The following is a 19714-nucleotide window of genomic DNA, read 5'->3' as shown; positions in this document are numbered from 1 at the left end:
TCATCAGAGAGTTTACAGCATAAAATCTAATTAAGTTAAAGCCACACCAATGTGTTTGTTTTCCAAACCTACATATAAGGAAGAATGCACTGTAAGCAAAGCTACAAGAATAAGTCATCTACCGAACCCAGAATTGATCCTGCAGCATACTCAGTTACTTCTCCCCACTGGTACTATGAAAATTCTCAAGGGTAGAAAATAATCAGAGTTATCTTTAAATTTTCAGACTTAATGAACAAAACAAAAACTTAGTCTTCAATTAATAGACCAATTTTGGATATTGATTAGCAATATACTAAAGTTGCTCAGATTTTCTGAAATAACTGATTATTCCTTTTCTTGTTCCCATGCTATAAACAGGAGTAAACATTCATGGGAAAGAAGAACCAGACTTCTGTGACAGAATTTGTCTTCCTGGGCCTCTCACAAGATCCACAGACACAAGTCCTGCTCTTCTTTCTGTTCCTGGTCCTCTACCTGCTGACCGTGCTGGGAAACCTGCTGATGGTCGTGCTCATTCACATAGACTCCAGGCTCCACAAGCCTATGTATTTTTTTCTTAGAAACTTGTCCTTTGCTGATCTCTGTTTTTCTACTACCACTGTGCCCCAGGTGCTTGTCCACTTCCTGGCAAAGAAGAAAATCATTTCCTTTGCTGGGTGCTCAACACAGATCATTGTTTTACTTCTTGTTGGGTGTACAGAGTGTGCACTGCTGGCGGTGATGTCCTATGATCGATATGTGGCTGTCTGCAAGCCCCTGCACTACTCCACCATCATGACACATCAAGTGTGTGTTCAGCTGGCTGCAGGCTCCTGGGCTAGTGGGGCATTTGTGTCACTGGTGGATACCACATTCACATTGCGTCTTCCCTACCAAGGAAGCAATGTTATCAACCATTTTTTCTGTGAACCTCCTGCCCTCCTGAAGCTAGCTACAGCAGACACTTACAGCACAGAAATGGCCATCTTTGCAATGGGCGTGGTGATCCTCCTAGCTCCTGTCTCCCTCATCCTCGTCTCCTACTGGAATATCATCTCCACTGTAATCCAGATGCATTCTGGGGAGGGGAGGCTCAAGGTCTTCTCCACCTGTGGCTCCCATCTTATTGTAGTTGTTCTTTTCTATGGCTCTGCAATATTTGCTTACATGCGTCCAAACTCCAAGCTAATGAGTGAGAGGGATAAAGTGATCTCTGTTTTCTATTCTGCAGTGACACCTATGCTGAACCCCATCATTTACAGCCTGAGGAACAAGGATGTCAAAGGAGCTCTCAGGAGGGTCACTGCAAAATAATCTTTTTGGAGACGGTGATGGCTGACATTTCAGGAATGTGAAGAGAAGGGATCTTCTTGAAATTTTTTCCACTCTCATCTCATTTTTCTACTTTCTTATTTCTTCTGTTTTCCATATTTTTTCTCAAACCCCTTCAGCAAACTAGAAAATAAGCAATTATCATTTGCCAATTAAAATAAAATAAAATAAATGCCAAGCAAAGCATCTTGATAAAAATGGGAAAGAGCTCAAATGGAAAGGAAGGAAAAGAAACATGAAATGAGAAGAAGGATGCAAAGAGGGAAAAAGGAAAAAGAAAAAGGGAGGAAAAAGGGAGGAAGAAAATAATGGAAAATATAAGGGAAGGAGAGTGAAAACAACATAAATATGGGAGCCAACACAGTCATTTACTCAAGTTCATATAATTTAAAAAGGAAACTAAAACAAGTAGGCCTATAACTACATGTCAAAAAGCAAACAAAGAACTATATAAACAAACATCACAAATATGAAAGTATGCTTTCACAAACTGATTTATTTTCTTTACAGCTTGCATGCATTTATAAAAATATCTTTGAATATATTTTATATACCTCAGGTATATTTCTAAGAGCTAAGTATATAGAAATAAAATAAAATATCTTCATGGGGCTACATTTATAATATGACCATCAATTCTAAATTTAATAATTCCGACCTGGAAAAGAGAACATGTTTAGGGGATAACAAATGGTAGATACTTTAAGGATACATGTATAGTAGTAAAATAGCAAAATAGAAGGCTGAAAAGACAAAACTCTATTTTGAACAGGGCCTTGAATTTAATACTAACGAATCTGCCCTGAATGAAATTATGAAAAAATGTTGAAGAGGAGAGGATTCATGAGGACGCTGCAAGGATTTATAAGAACACTGATAGAAAATAAGAATATAGTAAGAAAGGGAGGTATGGTTGAAAGATGGGGAATACTGGTGTGGAGGAATATATAGATTGTATTTTTTTTTTAAAGAAAGACTATCTTTACCGTAAAGGAGTAAGAATTATCTCCTACACTGTCTTCTATTTCTAGTAGGTTTTTTTTTTTAACATAAGGACCCACAAACTTTTTCTGTAAAGTGCCAGATAGCAAATATTTTATGCTCTGTGGGTCAAAGGGTTTCCATAACAACTACTTAACCCTGCTGTGATATCAGAAAAGCAGTCATGGACAATACCGGGGAATTGTAGGCATGTACCACCATTCCTGGCTGGCAAGTTAACATTTAGGGTGAGATTAAATGATAAGAAGTAGTAAGCCATGTAGATTTGACAAAAAAGCATCACAGGCTATGAGGATTGTGATGAATTAGGAACAATTGAACTGAACAACAGGCAGCACGAAGCTCAATTCAGTGAGGCTGAAGAGGGGCCAGGTATGAGACGTGGATGAAGGAGAGGCAGAAGCAAGACTGTGTACACTCCTGTGAGGAGTGACATGATCTGAGGATTTGTTATTCATGGAGGTCAGTCTGTGCACCTGAGAGAAAACTGATGACAGCAGGGCATGAGAGAAAAGAGAAGGACCTATTATAGGAAGGTATTGTTGAGCAACAGGCAATGGATTATGATGACTTGGGCTGAGGCACAAATGTAGGGGAGTCCAAGAGAAGTCTACATATGTGGAATCTCTTGTATAGGTGAAGCAGATAGGATTTGCAAGTTGAGTCAGTAAGGCAAAGGAGTAAACAATGCTATTTATTTATTTATTGATTTATTGATTGATTGGTGGTTCCTGGAAACCCTTCTACCTCTGGGCTATACTCTCAGACCTATTTTATATTTTTTATTTGGAAACAGGATCTCTTAAGCCAGAGAGGCTGGCTTCAAACCTGAGTGATCCTCCTGTCTCTGCCTCCCAAGTGCAGGGATTACAAGCGTGTGCCACCACACCTGGCAAAAACAATGCTTATATTTAACATTTTAGTACAGTCAATTGCATGGCTGGTGATGTTATTGATTTAGATGGGACAAAATGAGGAAAGAGAAAATTGGCAGAGGGTTGAATCAACATGGTGTTTTTGGTTACTTTTGAAATTCCCATTAGACATGGAAAATAGTTGATTGGATATACAAACCTGTAATATATGCATGTGGTCAGGTTTTTGGGTGTCAACAGCACATAGACAGTATTTAAACTTATAAAATCAAATGAAATTACTCGGGAAGAGAGTCTTGAGTGAGGACAAATGAAAGTTAATATTAGAATCATGAAGAACTTTCACATTTGTAAAGAGAAATGGATCCAAAAGGTAAAGAAAGTGAAATAAGGAAAGGGAGAAACCAGAAATTCATGGCGTCTGAAAGCCAAGAGAAGGGAAGTTTCAAAATGAAGAGAGCTGTCAACTTGTGTCAATGCTATGGAAAAGCTGAAGGAAGACATCGGAAGTAGTTACTCTAGAGAGCACCTCAGTGATGACTTTGACAAGGAACAAATCCATAGACGAGAACAGCTTGCTGGGGAGTGAGTTAAGATATGAGTAATAGATCAGCAGAGGAGAATGTGGATATAGAAACTCCTTATATGATTTTTTTTCCTATGAAGACAAGCTGGATAAAAAAAAGTGACAATAGCTGAAATGAGTCGAGTTATGGAAAGGGTCCTCTATGATAAGGTTGTCTTAATACATTTTTAGTCTTAGGGTTATGATCCAGGACAATGGAAGAAAGGGTTTTAGAAGGAAGAGATTCTTTGGGGAAGGGCAGTGAGATTCAGACCCAGGGTGCTAGTGGAGGTCAGCCTTTGGTAGACAATTATAATGAAGGAAGACAGTATAAACACAGATGCAGGTGGATGGAAGATTCAAAGAGGGAAAGATAAGGAGGTCTGTGGTTGAGTTCTCTGTCCTAATTGAAGTTTAGGATGTGGTAATCATATGGGGCTGAAGGTGTAATATAAGCCATTTACTTAACAAGAGGGAACAAGACTGAGTTTGGAAAGCATAGTATAGTTCACGTTCTGGGAAGTGAGGCTGACTATTGTGAAAATGGCCAGATACAAATTAATTTATAAGTTTAATATACTAACAATCATATTGCCAGTAGGCTTTTAAAAATGTAGAGAATAGAATCAAGTCTTCAGAAAGAATAAAAGGGAGAAAGATGCTATAACTGAGGAAATAGCCAAAATATAGCTTAATAGAACATAAACTGTGATGAAGGAAGTAGGACAAATTAATGAAAAACAATGTAAATTAAGTTTTTATAATTTAAAATTATAAAATGAGTGAGAAAAAATAAAATTTATAAATTGTTACCCAAAGAAGTAATATAAAATTACACTTTAATTGTAAAATCATTAGAAGGAAATGTTTTACTATGCAAATACGTTTAATATCTCCTGCTTGAAATACCCATTACAGAGCTATTAAAGTATCAAATAACAAATTATAAAAAGTTATTACCATAAGTATAATAAAGTATCTGTGTCTTCAAATTTGAAGTTGTAAAGAACTCCAATAAAAATATAAACTAATTAGGCAAATTAATCAACTTAAATGTTATATCTAATAAATTAACTTTTATACATAAAACTTGATGTACCTGCTTAACATTTAAAAACAACTTACCCTTTAATATCAAGCATTTTGAATTGCTTTTGACCTTACACAATTCGACTTATAAGAAGTTTTCTGAAGAAAAAACATCAGCCCCAAGATATTGACATTGCTGATTTAATGAACATGGAAACACACATGAAACTTTACATATTTAATGGTGATGAAATAGCAAATTACAGGACAAGATATCCAGATGATATAATACATCACTACTCAGCATTTTCAGGGCAATTTAATAATGTATGATTTATGAAATAATTAATATATACCAGAAACTTCACTAAATGTCTTATATTTATTCTCACTAACTTAATCCTCCCAATACTATGAAATAAGTCTTATTACCAGTGTCAATTTGCAGTTTCTAAGACTTAAGACTTAGTTTCAAAAAGATGAAGTAGCATGTTCAAAGTTGTAAAAATAAGTGAACAAAATTGAATTCTAACCTCTGTGCTTTAACAACTGACCCTATACTGCCCTATAGTACTGCCACACAAGGGAAAAATAATCTCTGTTTACTACTAGGTGAAAAAATTCTGTTCTACATGAACATATAAAATCAGTTTTAACTGTATTAAAAGTGAAAGTTAATTAATCTAAGTATATTTGGTTATTTCTGGGTAAGAAGACTACATAAGTTTTGCCTATTAGTATATTGATTTTATGACATTTTAAAAAGAAGCTGGGCATAGTGTCAAATGCTTTTAATCCCAATACTTGGGAGGCTGAGACGGGAGGATTGCAGTTGAGGATAGTATCAACAAGTAGTGAGACTCTCATTAACCTGCCAAGACGCCTTTTCAAAATAAAAAGAAAATGGCACTAGGGGTATAGCTAGGAGTTAGAATGACCCTGTGCCACAAAAATAATTTTTTTAAAATAACTAATTTTTATTTATTTTTAATTGATACAAAAAAACAAAATTTGTAAATATTAATGGGGTATCATATCATGTTTTTATACATGCATACCTTGGATAATATTGAAATTAAGTTAAACATATTATCTCCTCACTTCTCTTTTCCTTATGGTTGAACACTTTCAAAATCCTTTCTTCCAGCTTTTGGGAATGCACGGTATGTTCTCATCATATGTAGTGACCCTACTATGAAATCAGAACTTCTTGCTCCCAGCTGTAACTCAGTAGCCATTGATCAATATTTCTTCCTCTCTTCCCTCCACCTTCAACTCTCCCTGGCCTAAGGAAACAACTTTTTTATCTTCAACTTCTATGAGATCAACTTAAAAAGATTTTTAGTGCTATTTTGTTTTTGGAAAAATAAAACAGAAAAAGTTATCTAATTTCCACAAATAATATTTTCCCCAAATAGTGTTACTAAGGATCAGCCATGATATTTTTAAGCTTCAAAACTCAATCCACAGCTTTTTCCATAGCTTACATTCTAAATATTCTAAACATTTTAAGACTTATAAAGAAACAAATAGTAGTGCAGTATACTTACACTACCAAGAAAATGAATTGTCCCCTCTTTTTTTTCAAACCTCTATTTTTGACTGATACATAAAGCATACATATTTGTAGGGCAACATGTGATATTTTGATACATGTACAAATTATAATGTACAGATTGTATAATATTTAAACCAGGTACACATGCTAAGCATATGGGTCCTCTTTAATTGTTGGAACATTTCAAGACAGGCTTAGAAAAATGGAAATGCACTGGCTTTTTTTCCTTTAGATTTTATTTTTATTTTTTTATTTTTTTTATTTTTCAGTACTCGGGATGGAGCCCAGGGACATTCTACCTCTGAGGTACACCCTAGTCCTATTTATTTATTTTTTTTTGAAACCGTGTCTCACTGAGTTGCAAAGGTCCTTACTAAGTAGCTGAAACTGTCCTTAAACTGCAATCCTCCAGTTTCCGCCTCCCAAATTCTGGGATTACAAGCATGCGCCATCACGCCCAGCTCAGTTTTTATTATTAACAAGAAAAAGCACAAATGTTTACCATGCCTCTTGCTTATGGAATGCCCTCACTTTTTTTCTACTTTATTGACTTCTTTAATATTTGATTTTTAAGCACTGCTAAATATCCCCATGTCGAATACAAATACACACAGATAGACAAATGAACAAATCAACCCCTCAAACACACACACACACAAACACATACCTGTTTAACATCTATAACAGCTGATTCTTAGAAAGAGGAAAAACAAGAACATGTAAGTACATGCAAACTACAAACTACTAGCACTGGGGCATTAGACAAGACTATTAGTTTATATGATCTTTAAAATTGATTATTTGGTCTAAAATTTGTGTAAAATTCAAGACTTATCTCCCATTGATACATGAGCCTTACTTAGGCCACCCACTTGAAACTATTTTCGCTGGTTCTTAAGATGGACTAAAAAGCTTGGAGGTCGTATACAAGTTAGTGATACCCCATAGAACCTCTTAACTAAGTAGCTACATGGGGAAATGGAGATTAAATTATAAAGGAAGTAGGTACTAATTTCAAATAAAATGATTCATAACCTATAAAATTGTTCATGGAGAGAAGATTTAAGGAGAATTTGACTAGTGCAATTATATTCCTATGCTTCTCTATTAAAAGATATGTTCTTCATTATATTGGTTTTACTATTAGTATATGATTCATAGCACAATAGTCATTCTTGACTTTAAGGAAAAGTGAATTTTGGAAAGTATATATCAGACCAATTAGACAGTGGAATGTGTTGGCCACATGTGTTTTCCCAGGACCCTCCTCAGGGCTCCCATGACCTCCTTGTTCCTCAGGCTATAGATGAGGGGGTTGAGGGCTGGGGTGACAATTGTGTAGAAAACAGAGATAATGTTGTCTTGTTTGGGGCTGTGGAAGGAACTGGGCAAGACGTACATGAACGTGGCAGCCCCATAAAACATGCCCACCACAGTCAGATGGGAAGAGCAGGTGACGAGGGCTTTCTTCCTCCCCTCAGTTGAGGGCATGTGGAGCACTGTGAACAGAATCAGCGAGTAGGACGCTAGGATGGCAATAAGAGGGGGAATCAGGAAGCTCACACCCATCACGTAAACCATGAGCTCATATCTGGAGGTATCTTCACAGGCCAACTTCAGCAAAGGTGGGATTTCACAGAGTAGATGCCTGATCTGGAATTTGCAGAAGGGATAGTTCATGGTATACACAGTATATCCTAGGGCACTCAGGGATGCCAGGATCCAGGACGTGGCCACCATGAACCAGCAGACCCTTGGCCTCATGAAGATCATGTAGTTCAGAGGATGACAAATGGCCACATACCTGTCATAGGCCATGAAGGCCAGCAGGAGGTCCTCGGCACCACCCAGTGTCAGCGCCAGGAACATCTGAAGGGCACAGCCGCCAAAGGAGATGCTGTTCTCTCTGCGCAGATAATCCACGAGGGCCTTGGGAGTGACCACTGATGTGAACAGGAGGTCCATGAGAGAGAGCTGCCCGAGCAGGAGGTACATGGGCACGTGCAGCCGGACATCCATGGTGATGACCAGGAGCAGCAGACCATTGCTGGCCAGGGCCAGCATGTACAGGGCTGTGATTGTGGCACAGAGCAGTTCAGGAGACCCACTGTCATTCAGAATCCCCACCAGGATGAAGCCCCTTCCCACGGAGGAGTTCCAGTGCTCCATTCTGCGTGGTTGCTTTCGTTGCCTAGAGCCAGATGGATTCTTAGTGAAGTTTTACTAAAATGGACCCTAGTTTTAAAACATCAGAGGCACCTTAGGAGAGTCAGTATGAATTCAATAAGAATACGTTTCCCACTAATAAATGGGTTTGCCTTTTGGTCTCTGAATTTGACCTTTATTTGTATCTTGATAAAAGATGCATCTACTCACAAATTCCCAAGTTTATTGGCTGACTTCCTCCTTTAAAGAAAATGGCTCAGCACCTCTCTTCCCCAGAAATCTACCTTCTTTAAGCGAATAAACAGAAAGCTGCAGTGAAAAATTTGCATTCATTTATGCATCTATATTTTGCTCTAGTGCTCTCAGGGGTAGAAAGGTGGAATTACCCATTTTGAAAACCTATGGTTCTAAATGGAAAACAGATACCACAATACTAGCTAAACATCAAGAGGTCATTACATACAGTATTATTCAGAACATTAATCCTAAACAGATACCATTCCAGGAAGACAAAATCATCTCTCTCTTAAGATTAAAGAAATATTTTGGTATAATGTTGAACTAAGGACTTAAATATCCAGATATCTTTCTGCTTAGACCCATTTTGAATATGACATTTCAAACAGGTATAGATAGGCGATTTCAATAAAGCACTCCCTACCAGGTGTGATGATACACACCTGTAATCTCAGTACCTGGGAAGTGAAGACAATATCTCAAGTTGGAGGGCAGCCACAGAATTTAATGAGACCCTGCTTCAAAGTAAAAAATAAAAAGGGTTAGAAGTATAGCTCAGAGATAGGATGCCCCTGGGTTCAATCCCAAGTATCATAAATAAGTTAATGAAGCATTTCTACTTTTTCCATGTATCTTAAATCCACATTTGTTTGCAATGCACAAGGCTACAGAACAGAACCCACTTTAGAAGAGCTTGTGCTGGTTCAGCCTTGGACGTCCCTGTATACCTTATGAGCTTGAAAGAGAAGACATTCTAGAATGTCTGAAACTAGAGGATGTTATATTTCAGAAGGTGTTATTTTTAGGGCTAAACTTTTAAAACTAATGCAAAAATATTTGCTTAAAAAAACAAATTATGATACAGTTTGAACCTGAAAGAATTTAGAAACATAAGGATGAGATCCTTTTCAGGAACATGAGAGTGTTTGTGTTTTTGAGAAATGATGCAAGGCAACAAAAACACATCTATGGTATACTGTAATCAGTCCAAATAATCCTAACCCCTCTCCTACCTTTGAACCAGATGTTCACTCTCCTTTCTGCAAACGTAGAGCAGTGATACTGCATAGAAGGTCCACAGAAAGAAGAAGGACTCCCTTTCTGAAAAGCTGCTGTTTGTGCATGGTACCCATTGACACAGAGAAACCAACAGGGGCCTAATACTGATAGCAGGAATGTTATGTGTCATGGAATAGGACAAAGAACACCAAATCAGAACATGCAGTTCAAGATTTGAAAGTGAAACATCCTCTGTAATCACGTATCCATATCATACATAGTGTGTGTGTGTGTGTGTGTGTGTGTGTGTGTGTGTGTGTGTGTGTGGTTTCTATTGGAATCTTTGAGGACAGTTAGCCATTAATAGTTAAAACATATGATAACATGCAACAAGTGGCCTTTTGAAGGCATCCATCATCTTGTCTGTGCAAAAATACATTACTAGAGGCTAGCAACACCCACGGGGTCTAAAATCAGTACTGAGTTTCCTACTAGGAAGCAGATACCCAGACCCAGGCTTGTACTTCGGACACTTTGTCAGTCTTCACTGATTCTCTTATCATCTTCAGGAAATTAAAAATACAGAGATTTAGATGGGCAATGAAGCCCAAAGCACCATGGAATCTGGCAGAGTCATTTATATCCTTAGGGTCTGGTTTGGACTCTGATTTTTTTTTTTTTTTACTTCACCTACTTAAAGACTACACATTTCCCTGAAAGATAAACAAACATCTTGCCTCGGTTAGTGAGAAGCCTTGCTGCCGGGTACCTAAACTTTCTTAGGGGATACTTGAAGGATGTGGGTATACCAGTAGAAATGGAGAGGATGTCTATAATTTTTTTCAGTAATGCTCAGTTGGCTTAATTTTTGTGAAGTTGGTTAAATGTCTCAGAACTCCAATTGTTGTCAGGTCTGGAGGCTTTTCTATTCTTTCCACTCACCGGCAGGTCTTCTCTGGAGATGACAGTGATAGAGACAGACAGTTAACCCTGTCTTGGGTGGTTTCCTATGTCTTACCTGTCCTCACACCTGAGATGGATCACTGGATACTGCTTCTGTCATATAGGTTCCAATGTGGGGAGTCCCGCTAGCCTGGTGGCCATCGTCAGACTGAGTTCTCTGGTCCAAATATTCATTCTCTTTTAACCCCACTGGCATCTGGGAGTGAAGATGGAAGCCATCAGATTCTGGAGGAAGTAGATATTGAAAGAGCTACCAAAGGAGACTGATACACTGGCCTCACGGTCCCGGGGGTCAGCAGTGAGCCAGCGCCCTGTCCTGGAGGAGCCTCCTCTGCCTTCTATCTTCAGAGGGACTTATCCTGTCAGCTGAAAGGGCCTCCCCTGGAAAATGATGGGCCAGGAAACTAGATGGTAATGAGTCCTCGTGGGTACGTTTCTTGGCCTGGTCTTCCTGTGTTCTTCTCTTACTAAATGAGCTCTGAGCTCCCTAGGTTTTCATTCAACCCTGAAGAAGATGCTGATGATCCATTTCTAAAAAGCTTCCTAAGCGAGGAAGCAGAGGGGGCACTATTTCCAACTGGATACGGCTACTCTGTGTGGAGTCTGTAAACATGAGATCTTCTCTCCTTAACCTCTGTCGATTCAGTGTTATGTGTGTGCACACGGCTTGGTTTTCCTGTGCTATTCAAGGCGAGAGATCCAATTTTAAAGTATTGAGCAAAAAATTAAATAGATATTTATATAGCAGCATTAAAGTTGTAAAATCTCAATATTAACTAAAATATTTGAAATGCTCCCAAAGATAAAAGGCAGATTACCTACTAAGTAAAATATTTAGATGACAGTGGATTATCAGTGGCAGTAAAGGACAAGTGAAACGTGTGTGTGTGGGGGGGGTGGTCTGGGGATTAGACCCAGGGTAATTCTACCTTCCAGCTACACCAAGTTATACTCTCAACCCTCCTTAAACCTGAGATCCTATTGTCTTAGTTTCTCAAGTAGTGGGATTCCAGGCATGTGGCACCACACCAGGCTGCCTCAGCATTTTTAAAGATAATTCTCAGTTGGGCATGGTGGTTCAGACCTGTAATGTCAGTACTTGAGAGACCGAGACAAAAACATCACAGGTTCAAGGCTAGCCTCAGCAATTTCGTGAAACCTTAACAACTTAGTAAGTCCCTGTTTCAGATAGATAAATAAATGTCTGGATGTGTAGCTCAGAGGCAGAATACCCCTGGGTTCAATCTCCAATGCCAAAAAGAAAACTAAAAGAAAAGCTGCTGAGCAAATCAATGTTATTCTTAAAATTCTATGCATAGCTGAATTATTTTTAATGAAGACAAATTAAAAACAAAACCATACAAACTATATTATGTGAGACTGTAATGTGCCATTGAAAGTATAAAAAATAAAATGCCAGCCAGGCGTGGTGGCGCACGCTTGTAATCCCTGCACCTGGGAGGAGGAGACAGGAGGATCGCGCAGGTTTGAAGCCAGCCTTGCTGGCTGGAGACCCTGTTTCCAAATAAAAATATAAAATAGGTCTGGGAGTGTAGCATGGAGGTAGAAGGGTTACATCCCAATTACCATAAATAAATAAATAAATAAATAAATAAATAAATAAATAAATAAAATGCCATTGAGTGACTATTTAAAAGATAGAAGAATTTACCTCCAAAAACTCCAAATGAAATAATTTCAGCAAGAAGAAAAATGATGCCTAGAGAACATATACAGAATAGGAAATAATGGTGGACTCAGCTATTATCAGTAAACGATTGGCAAGTTTAATTCTTAAAAAGTAATAAATACATATACATTTCTAAAATAGTAAAACAAATGGGATTTTTCCTATGCATACTCTAGGACGGCCGTAGAACCAGAACATTAAGCCTCGTCTACACATTCATTTAAAATGATCACTTCTTTTTCATTTTTAAATAAAGTACAATTTAAATTCAAAAAGATTAATCTTTGCATGTTGTGGGGGGTACTGGGAATTAAACTTAAGGGCGTTCTACCTCTGAGCTACACACCTAGGCTTTCATATATATATATATATATATATATATATATATTTTTTTTTTTTTTTTTTTTTTTTTAAACAGGGACTCTAAATTGCTGAGGGTCTCACTAAACTACTGAGACTGGCTTCAAATTAGTGCTCCTCCTGTTTCAGCCTACTAAGTACTGGGATTATGTATGTGCGCCACCACACCCAACTAATATTTTGAAATATACAGTTCTGGAGGTTTCAACAAATATAATCAAGTAACCTCCATGAAAGTCAAGGTATCAACAATACCCAAAGTTGGGTAAATCTCTCAAATTCTCTGGTGCCAACTGGAAATAGTCCAGCCTTTGTTCCCTAGTTTAGGAAGCTTTTTAGAAATGGATCATCAGCCTTCTTCAGGGTTGATCTGTTTACTATTATTATCATCACTTTGGCTTTTCCAGAATGTCACCCACACTGCATCATACTTTTTAAGTCTAGCTCCTTTCAGAGTAATATATTTGTGATTCATTCATATTCATTTGTCTATTAGAGCTTTCCCATTTGTGACTAAGTGTATCCAACTGTATGGATATATCACATCTGTTTACACATTTACCAGGTGAGAAACATTTGTGTCGTTTCTTATTCTGTTGATTATTTTAAACAAGGCATTATAAACATTCATGAGCATAAATCATAAATTGTCTATTCACTTGGGTAAAAACTACTCATTTGTATGATATATATCTATATAGGTATAGATATAGATAGATTTTTTAAAAAAACTGTCAACACAAGGTGGCACATGCCTGTAATTCCAGTACTTGGGAGGCTGAGACAGAAGGATTACAGATTTGAGGCCAATCTCAGGAATTTAGGGAGGTTCTCAGCAACTTACATCCTGATTCAAAATAAAATAAAATAAAATAAAACAAAACAGGGCTGGGAGGTATAGCTTATTGGTAGAATATCCCTGGGCTCAATCACTGGTCCCACAAGAAACCAACATATAAAACAACAAAAAACCTATTAAATTATTTCCCACAAAACCTGTTAAGTACATGGAAGCAAAGAACGCAAGGGTGGTTACCAGGGGCCAGTGCCAGGGGTGGTGGGGTTGTGGAGGTTCTGTTCACAGGAGACAAAATTTCATTTAGATAGGAAGAGTAATAAGAAATCTCTAGTTTAATATACTAGCTACAGTTGATAATAATGAATTGTATTTTTTTTTTTTTTGCAGGCCTGGGGGTGGAACCCGGGGGCATTCGACCTCCGAGCTACACCCTCTGCCCTATATTTTATTCTTTAATTTGAAACCGGGTCTCACTGAATTGCAGAGGGCCTCACTAGGTAGCTGAGGCTGTCCGCGAACTGCGATCCTCCGGTCTTAGCCTCCCGAATGCTGGGATTACAAGCGTGCACCACCACGCCCGGCTAATGAATTGCATTTTTGAAAATCACTTAAAAAGTAGTTTTTTTAATGTTCTAGCCACACAAAATGTTAGACATGTGAGATAGCACAAATGTTAATTATCACAGTTTAGCCATTCTGCAATGTATCTTTCTATATATTAACATATCATGTAGAACATGTTATAAATATACACAACTTTTATTTTTCAACTAAAAATATTTTAAATAATTTTATTACAGAAAATGTCATGGATTTTGACCCTCTGGTTACTCTGTTTTGATTTCTGTAGACATCTTCATGTGTTAATATGTATTCCTTGCGATGTTGGTGGGCATAAAGGTTGTTTCTAGCTTTTATTCTGCTATGAATAGCATTGGTTTTACATTTTACACAAGTAAAAACCCTTGTATAATTTGCATGTTAGATGTTCCCAAACGTCCATGTGTTGACATTCCCAAGGTGGTACTACTGAAGGCAATAGAATCTCGTTAGATCCTTAGGTCACTGAGGGTGAACTGTTGAGGGAGACTGTGGAACCTGACCTTTTCCCTTCACTCTTTTACTGACTGACCATTTTTCCCAGCCACACACTACTTTCCACTGTGATCCAGGATGCCCACCTGAGCCCCAAAGCAGGGATCTGCCCACTCTTGGACTGGAGCTGCCAAAAAAAAAAAAAAAACCTTTCTCTTAATAAACCAATTTTCTCATGTATTTCATTATTGTGATACAAAGCTAATAATATACTTCCTTTTGAGTATCTTCCTTATATAATGATAAAAATAAAAATAAAAGGATATATATATTTCTTCTATTGTACTTGGGTAATAATTTTCTTGGATATGTTCTTTAGGGGTTTTTTGTTTGTTTGCTTGTTTTGTTTTGTTTTTCTTTTCTTTTCTTTTCTTTTTTTTTTTTTTTGGTACAGGGATTATACCCAAAGGAATTTTATCTCCAAGCTACACCCCGGGCCCCTTTTTACTTATTTTGAAACAGGGTCTTGAAAGTCTGTTGAGTGTCTCAATAAGTTGCTGAAGCTGGCCTCAAACCTCTGATCCTCCTATCTCAGCTTGGAAAGTACTGGGATTATAGGCATGATCCACCACTCCAGCTGGATATATTCTTTTTATAAACTAAAAATTAAAACTTAATATTTAATTTTTTAAGTTGAAAGATAATTTAAAAAGCTCTAGCAGCATATTTTCAGCATTTACTATGAAATGAGTGATTAGAGACTGAGGAGTGGGGAGGACAAGAAAAAGGGCTGGGTGAGGGATGAGAAAGGATGAACTATGGCAGCATCCTTAGAACCTAGTGCAGGCATTATCCCGAGCTCTGAGCAGCTGAGCCTGGCAGTCACCAAATACATAGGCACATATGTATGTTTGCATATGCATAAGAGAATGTCAAAATGGGAAACTAAAACTCAAAAAGCATAGAAATGTTTAATAAATCCATGTCAGAGGCCAATCAAGGGTCAATGAAGGAAGACCTGATATTAATAGAACAGTGTTAACTGTCTCCCACTGTAATAGCCCAGATAAAGGGCGCCTAATGGATAAAGAGAAAGATGAGAGAATAGATACCAAGAAACACACTTCATGAATTGGACAGCAGACTAGACAGGGGTTTGTTGTTTCTTGGTCCAGTTGCTTACACCATCTCTCTAGTCAGGAACAGCTTCAGCAAGACCTTGTGGAGCAGAACAAACCCTCAGGCCTCAGAGCCTATATAGTAAGTGAAATGAAAGGCCAGGAGACATGCCCAGGAGGATTCATTAAAATCCAGTTTCCTGGAGCAGCATTCAGGGGCGGTCATGTCACCAGAGAGGATGAAAGTATGAAATTTCCCCCAGGACAAGACAAGGTTCACTGTGGCCTCAGGGACAGTGGTGGGCCTCCCGTGAGCAGCTCCTCCCATGCCTCTTACTCCAAATTCCTACCATGCTTATCTTTTATCATGGGTCCCAGAAGGAGAAGAATATATGAAAACCGGACTGCATGGACTCTAGCATTCAGCCAGAATCACTCCATGGCCATGAAGGAGTTTCTTACAAGAGTGAATGGGTGACATTCTGAGGATTCAGCTCCTTTCTTCCCCAGGATCCTGCCACAGGTCCTCATCTCCCTGTCTGAGTCTACCTCTTTCCCCAGAGAAGATCAGAAATGCCAGTGGCTGAAGGAAGCTTCCACTCCTGATCCCAGTCACAGCCAAGCACACACCTACATGTCATCTTGCTGGAAGAATACCTTCTCTTTCTTCAGCATCTTAAATCTCTTCACCCCTCACATGAATCCCAGGTACTTGGTGTCTGACATCCATGTCTTTCCTCATCTGAGGTAAGGACTTTGTTTCTGTTTCTAGGAAATATGTGGATTCTCCGAGCCTTGAGAAACAAGATAAAGACCTTAGAATTCTCTGTAGTTCAGTTCTCTGTTTCTTTGGGATTTATAGCTTCTTCACTCCTATCTATACTCTAGGCACCTGTGCTTGGACCTACCTTGTACATGTAGGGACACTTAATCATTCTGTACCACTGGCCAATCCCAGTTACTAGAATTCTTGAGGATGGCTTTCTGGTAAAAATTCTCAGTACTTCCTTTAATATACCTGGATTTTCCTTGAATCCTATAGTCTGATGTAGGCCCACAGTGAATTATGCTTCAGAGGAAAACAATCCAATATTATTTGTGCTTTTTCTTCTATAAGTCAGCTTGACAGTAAAATGCAACAGAAAAGTCAATGGACGTCAGTAAAAATTAATGTACTAAACAATGACACACTCCAACCATTTCCCATGAAATACAATGTTTTTTATTAATCTCAGCTTTTGCTGAATGCTCTTGGCTCAAGTTTCCCACACGCCTCCAGCAGTTACCCAGAAAGTGGCTCTTCTTCTGCTGTAATCCCTGTGCTTCGGAGGCGGAAACAGGAGGATTGCGCAGGTTTGAAGCCAGCCATGCTGGCTTAAGAGACCCTGTTTCCAAATAAAAATATAAAATAGGTCTGGGAGTGTAGCCCGGAGGTAGAAGGGCTTCCAGGAAACCCAGTACCACCAAAAAATAAAAATAAAAATAAATAAATAAATAAATAAATAAATAAATAAACAAATAAGGTTTTCCAAAGTTGTTAAGCCTGAACCTGTGGTTCTCCTGTCTCATCCTCCCAAGTACTGGAATCACAAGTGTGCACCACCATGCCTAGTGAAGTGTGTGATGTTTTTCTTCATATATCAATTGTTACCATTGAATGATGTCTTTGTGTGATTAGTTTTATATCTATGCAATTATCAGGTAGTACCTGACTCATTATAGATCCTTAGTAAATATTTACTGAATAAATGAAAAGAGCTGGATTTTGTGGGACTCCCAATGTCTGTTTTTTATGACCCTGCCATTTAAAGATTCACAACTCTGAAATAATCATTATAGTGATATAAACCAAAGGTACAGATACAATGGAAAGGTAAAGAATTTGGTGAAGGGAAAGGTGAAGAATCTGGTGGTGAATTTGCCTCTTCTCTTTCATAGTGCCTCCTACATCTTCCATCCTACTGTGAAAGATCTTCATTCATAAAGAACAAACAAAGTGAATACCATCACACATACCCCACACTCTCAACTTCCTTTCCTCTGAAACCCCTGGCACCAATACTATCATATGAATCCAGGTTCAGCAAGACCAGCATCGTTCTATGTATTTCTAAGATTTGTGATGCAGAGGAATCTATTTGTCATGCTCTGAGTGTTGTTGTCAATCCCGCATATTGGTGTGGTTTGGGGCCTTTCCTACAATGTCTCCTCTTTTGTAGTTCACCCCTTTTATCAAATACTCTAAACATGAATGACTGCTATACTTCTATCAATTCCATCTATTTCCTTTATTCTTGTCTCCTTCTGGGTAAATATCTTATTATTACCTTTAAATAGAAAAATGCCTTTTGTATTAACCAGAAAGTAAAGACAGACATAAGGTCAAAGGGAAGAGATGGCAAATAGATTTTAAAGAATAAAGATTAATAAACTGAATTGCAATCTCAAATAGATTTTAGGCAGAAAAAAAGCTAGATTTTAAACCAGTGTCGATAGATAGATAGATAGATAGATAGATAGATAGATAGATATAGAGATGGTTTCATCTATCTACAAAGATTGTATACCTGGGATGCTGCTTCTTTTGTTATATAAGGGAAACTCTTAAGGCTTAACAATTCTTAACATGCCTGTTACACATTTAGTTGATGGCTTATCATAATTCAATAACGATACTCACAGATTCAAAAACCAGAGGGGAAATTTAGCTACAAGAAGAAAAATGTATTTCATGAGATTTCTATTTGGTCATTGACCTGGCATGATCTAAAAGTAACCTAGACTTCTTTAGAAAGGCTTCCACTGAGAAACCATCTGACTCTAGGCAACGAAAGCAACCACGCAGAATGGAGCACTGGAACTCCTCCGTGGGAAGCGGCTTCATCCTGGTGGGGATTCTGAATGACAGTGGGTCTCCTGAACTGCTCTGTGCCACAATCACAGCCCTGTACATGCTGGCCCTGGCCAGCAATGGTCTGCTGCTCCTGGTCATCACCATGGATGCCCGGCTGCACGTGCCCATGTACCTCCTGCTCGGGCAGCTCTCTCTCATGGACCTCCTGTTCACATCAGTGGTCACTCCTAAGGCCCTCGTGGATTATCTGAGCAGAGAGAACAGCATCTCCTTTGGAGGCTGTGCCCTTCAGATGTTCCTGGCGCTGACACTGGGTGGTGCCGAGGACCTCCTGCTGGCCTTCATGGCCTATGACAGGTATGTAGCCATTTGTCATCCTCTGAACTACATGGTCTTCATGAGGCCAAGGGTCTGCTGGTTCATGGTGGCCACGTCCTGGATACTGGCATCCCTGAATGCCCTGGGACACACCATGTACACCATGCACTATCCCTTCTGCATGTCCTGGGAAATCAGACACTTGCTCTGTGAGATCCCACCCTTGCTGAAGCTGGCCTGTGCTGACACCTCTGGATATGAGCTCATGGTTTATGTGACAGGTGTGACTTTCCTCTTGCTTCCACTTTCTGCCATCCTAGCATCCTACTCACTGATTCTGTTCACAGTGCTCCACGTGCCCTCAACTGAGGGGAGGAAGAAAGCCCTCGTCACCTGCTCTTCCCATCTGACTGTGGTGGGCATGTTTTATGGGGCTGCCACGTTCATGTACGTCTTGCCCAGTTCCTTCCACAGCCCCAAACAAGACAACATTATCTCTGTTTTCTACACAATTGTCACCCCAGCCCTCAACCCCCTCATCTACAGCCTGAGGAATAAAGAGGTCATGGGGGCCTTTAGGAGGGTCCTGGGAAAATATATGCTGCCAGCAAATCCCACCCTTTAGGTAGGTCTCACGTCTTGCATCTAGCTCTTTCTTCTCCATGTCAAATTGCTATATTCATCCATTCTTCAATATTATACTGTATCTGCGATAATAGATTCACTTAAGTGTTTTTCCCCTTATTTTCTACTGCGTAGCGCCGATACATACATACTGCAGTGACTTGGCATATATCACCCTGATGTTGGAATCCTCACATTAAAAAGACTT

General features: G+C 38.7%; 3 protein-coding genes across 3 annotated transcripts; 2 read left to right on the top strand and 1 right to left on the bottom strand.

The window, feature by feature from the left end:
- Nucleotides 1-372: 372 nt before the first annotated feature.
- On the top strand, nt 373-1296 carry LOC308267965 (olfactory receptor 2D3-like; the record flags this gene model as incomplete). The annotated part of the gene is made up of 1 exon (XM_080702936.1): nt 373-1296. One exon carries the CDS (start codon nt 373-375, stop codon nt 1294-1296), a length of 924 nt encoding a protein of 307 aa, XP_080559062.1.
- A 6268-nt stretch (nt 1297-7564) lies between these two features.
- On the bottom strand, nt 7565-8545 carry LOC308260971 (olfactory receptor 2AG1; the record flags this gene model as incomplete). The annotated part of the gene is made up of 1 exon (XM_080692663.1): nt 7565-8545. The coding sequence occupies exon 1, from the start codon at nt 8510-8512 to the stop codon at nt 7565-7567; it is 948 nt and encodes a 315-aa protein (XP_080548789.1). The 5' UTR covers nt 8513-8545.
- Nucleotides 8546-18556: 10011 nt separating this feature from the next.
- LOC308279464 (olfactory receptor 2AG2) lies at nt 18557-19507 on the top strand (the record flags this gene model as incomplete). Its single annotated transcript, XM_080719575.1, has 1 exon — nt 18557-19507. One exon carries the CDS (start codon nt 18557-18559, stop codon nt 19505-19507), a length of 951 nt encoding a protein of 316 aa, XP_080575701.1.
- Nucleotides 19508-19714: the final 207 nt, after the last annotated feature.

This window comes from Muscardinus avellanarius (genome assembly GCF_963383645.1).
Source record: "Muscardinus avellanarius genome assembly, chromosome: 1".
Classification (NCBI taxonomy): Eukaryota; Metazoa; Chordata; class Mammalia; order Rodentia; family Gliridae; genus Muscardinus; species Muscardinus avellanarius.
Note: the sequence above shows the minus strand (reverse complement) of the source record. Positions and strands in the feature narration are given on the sequence as shown.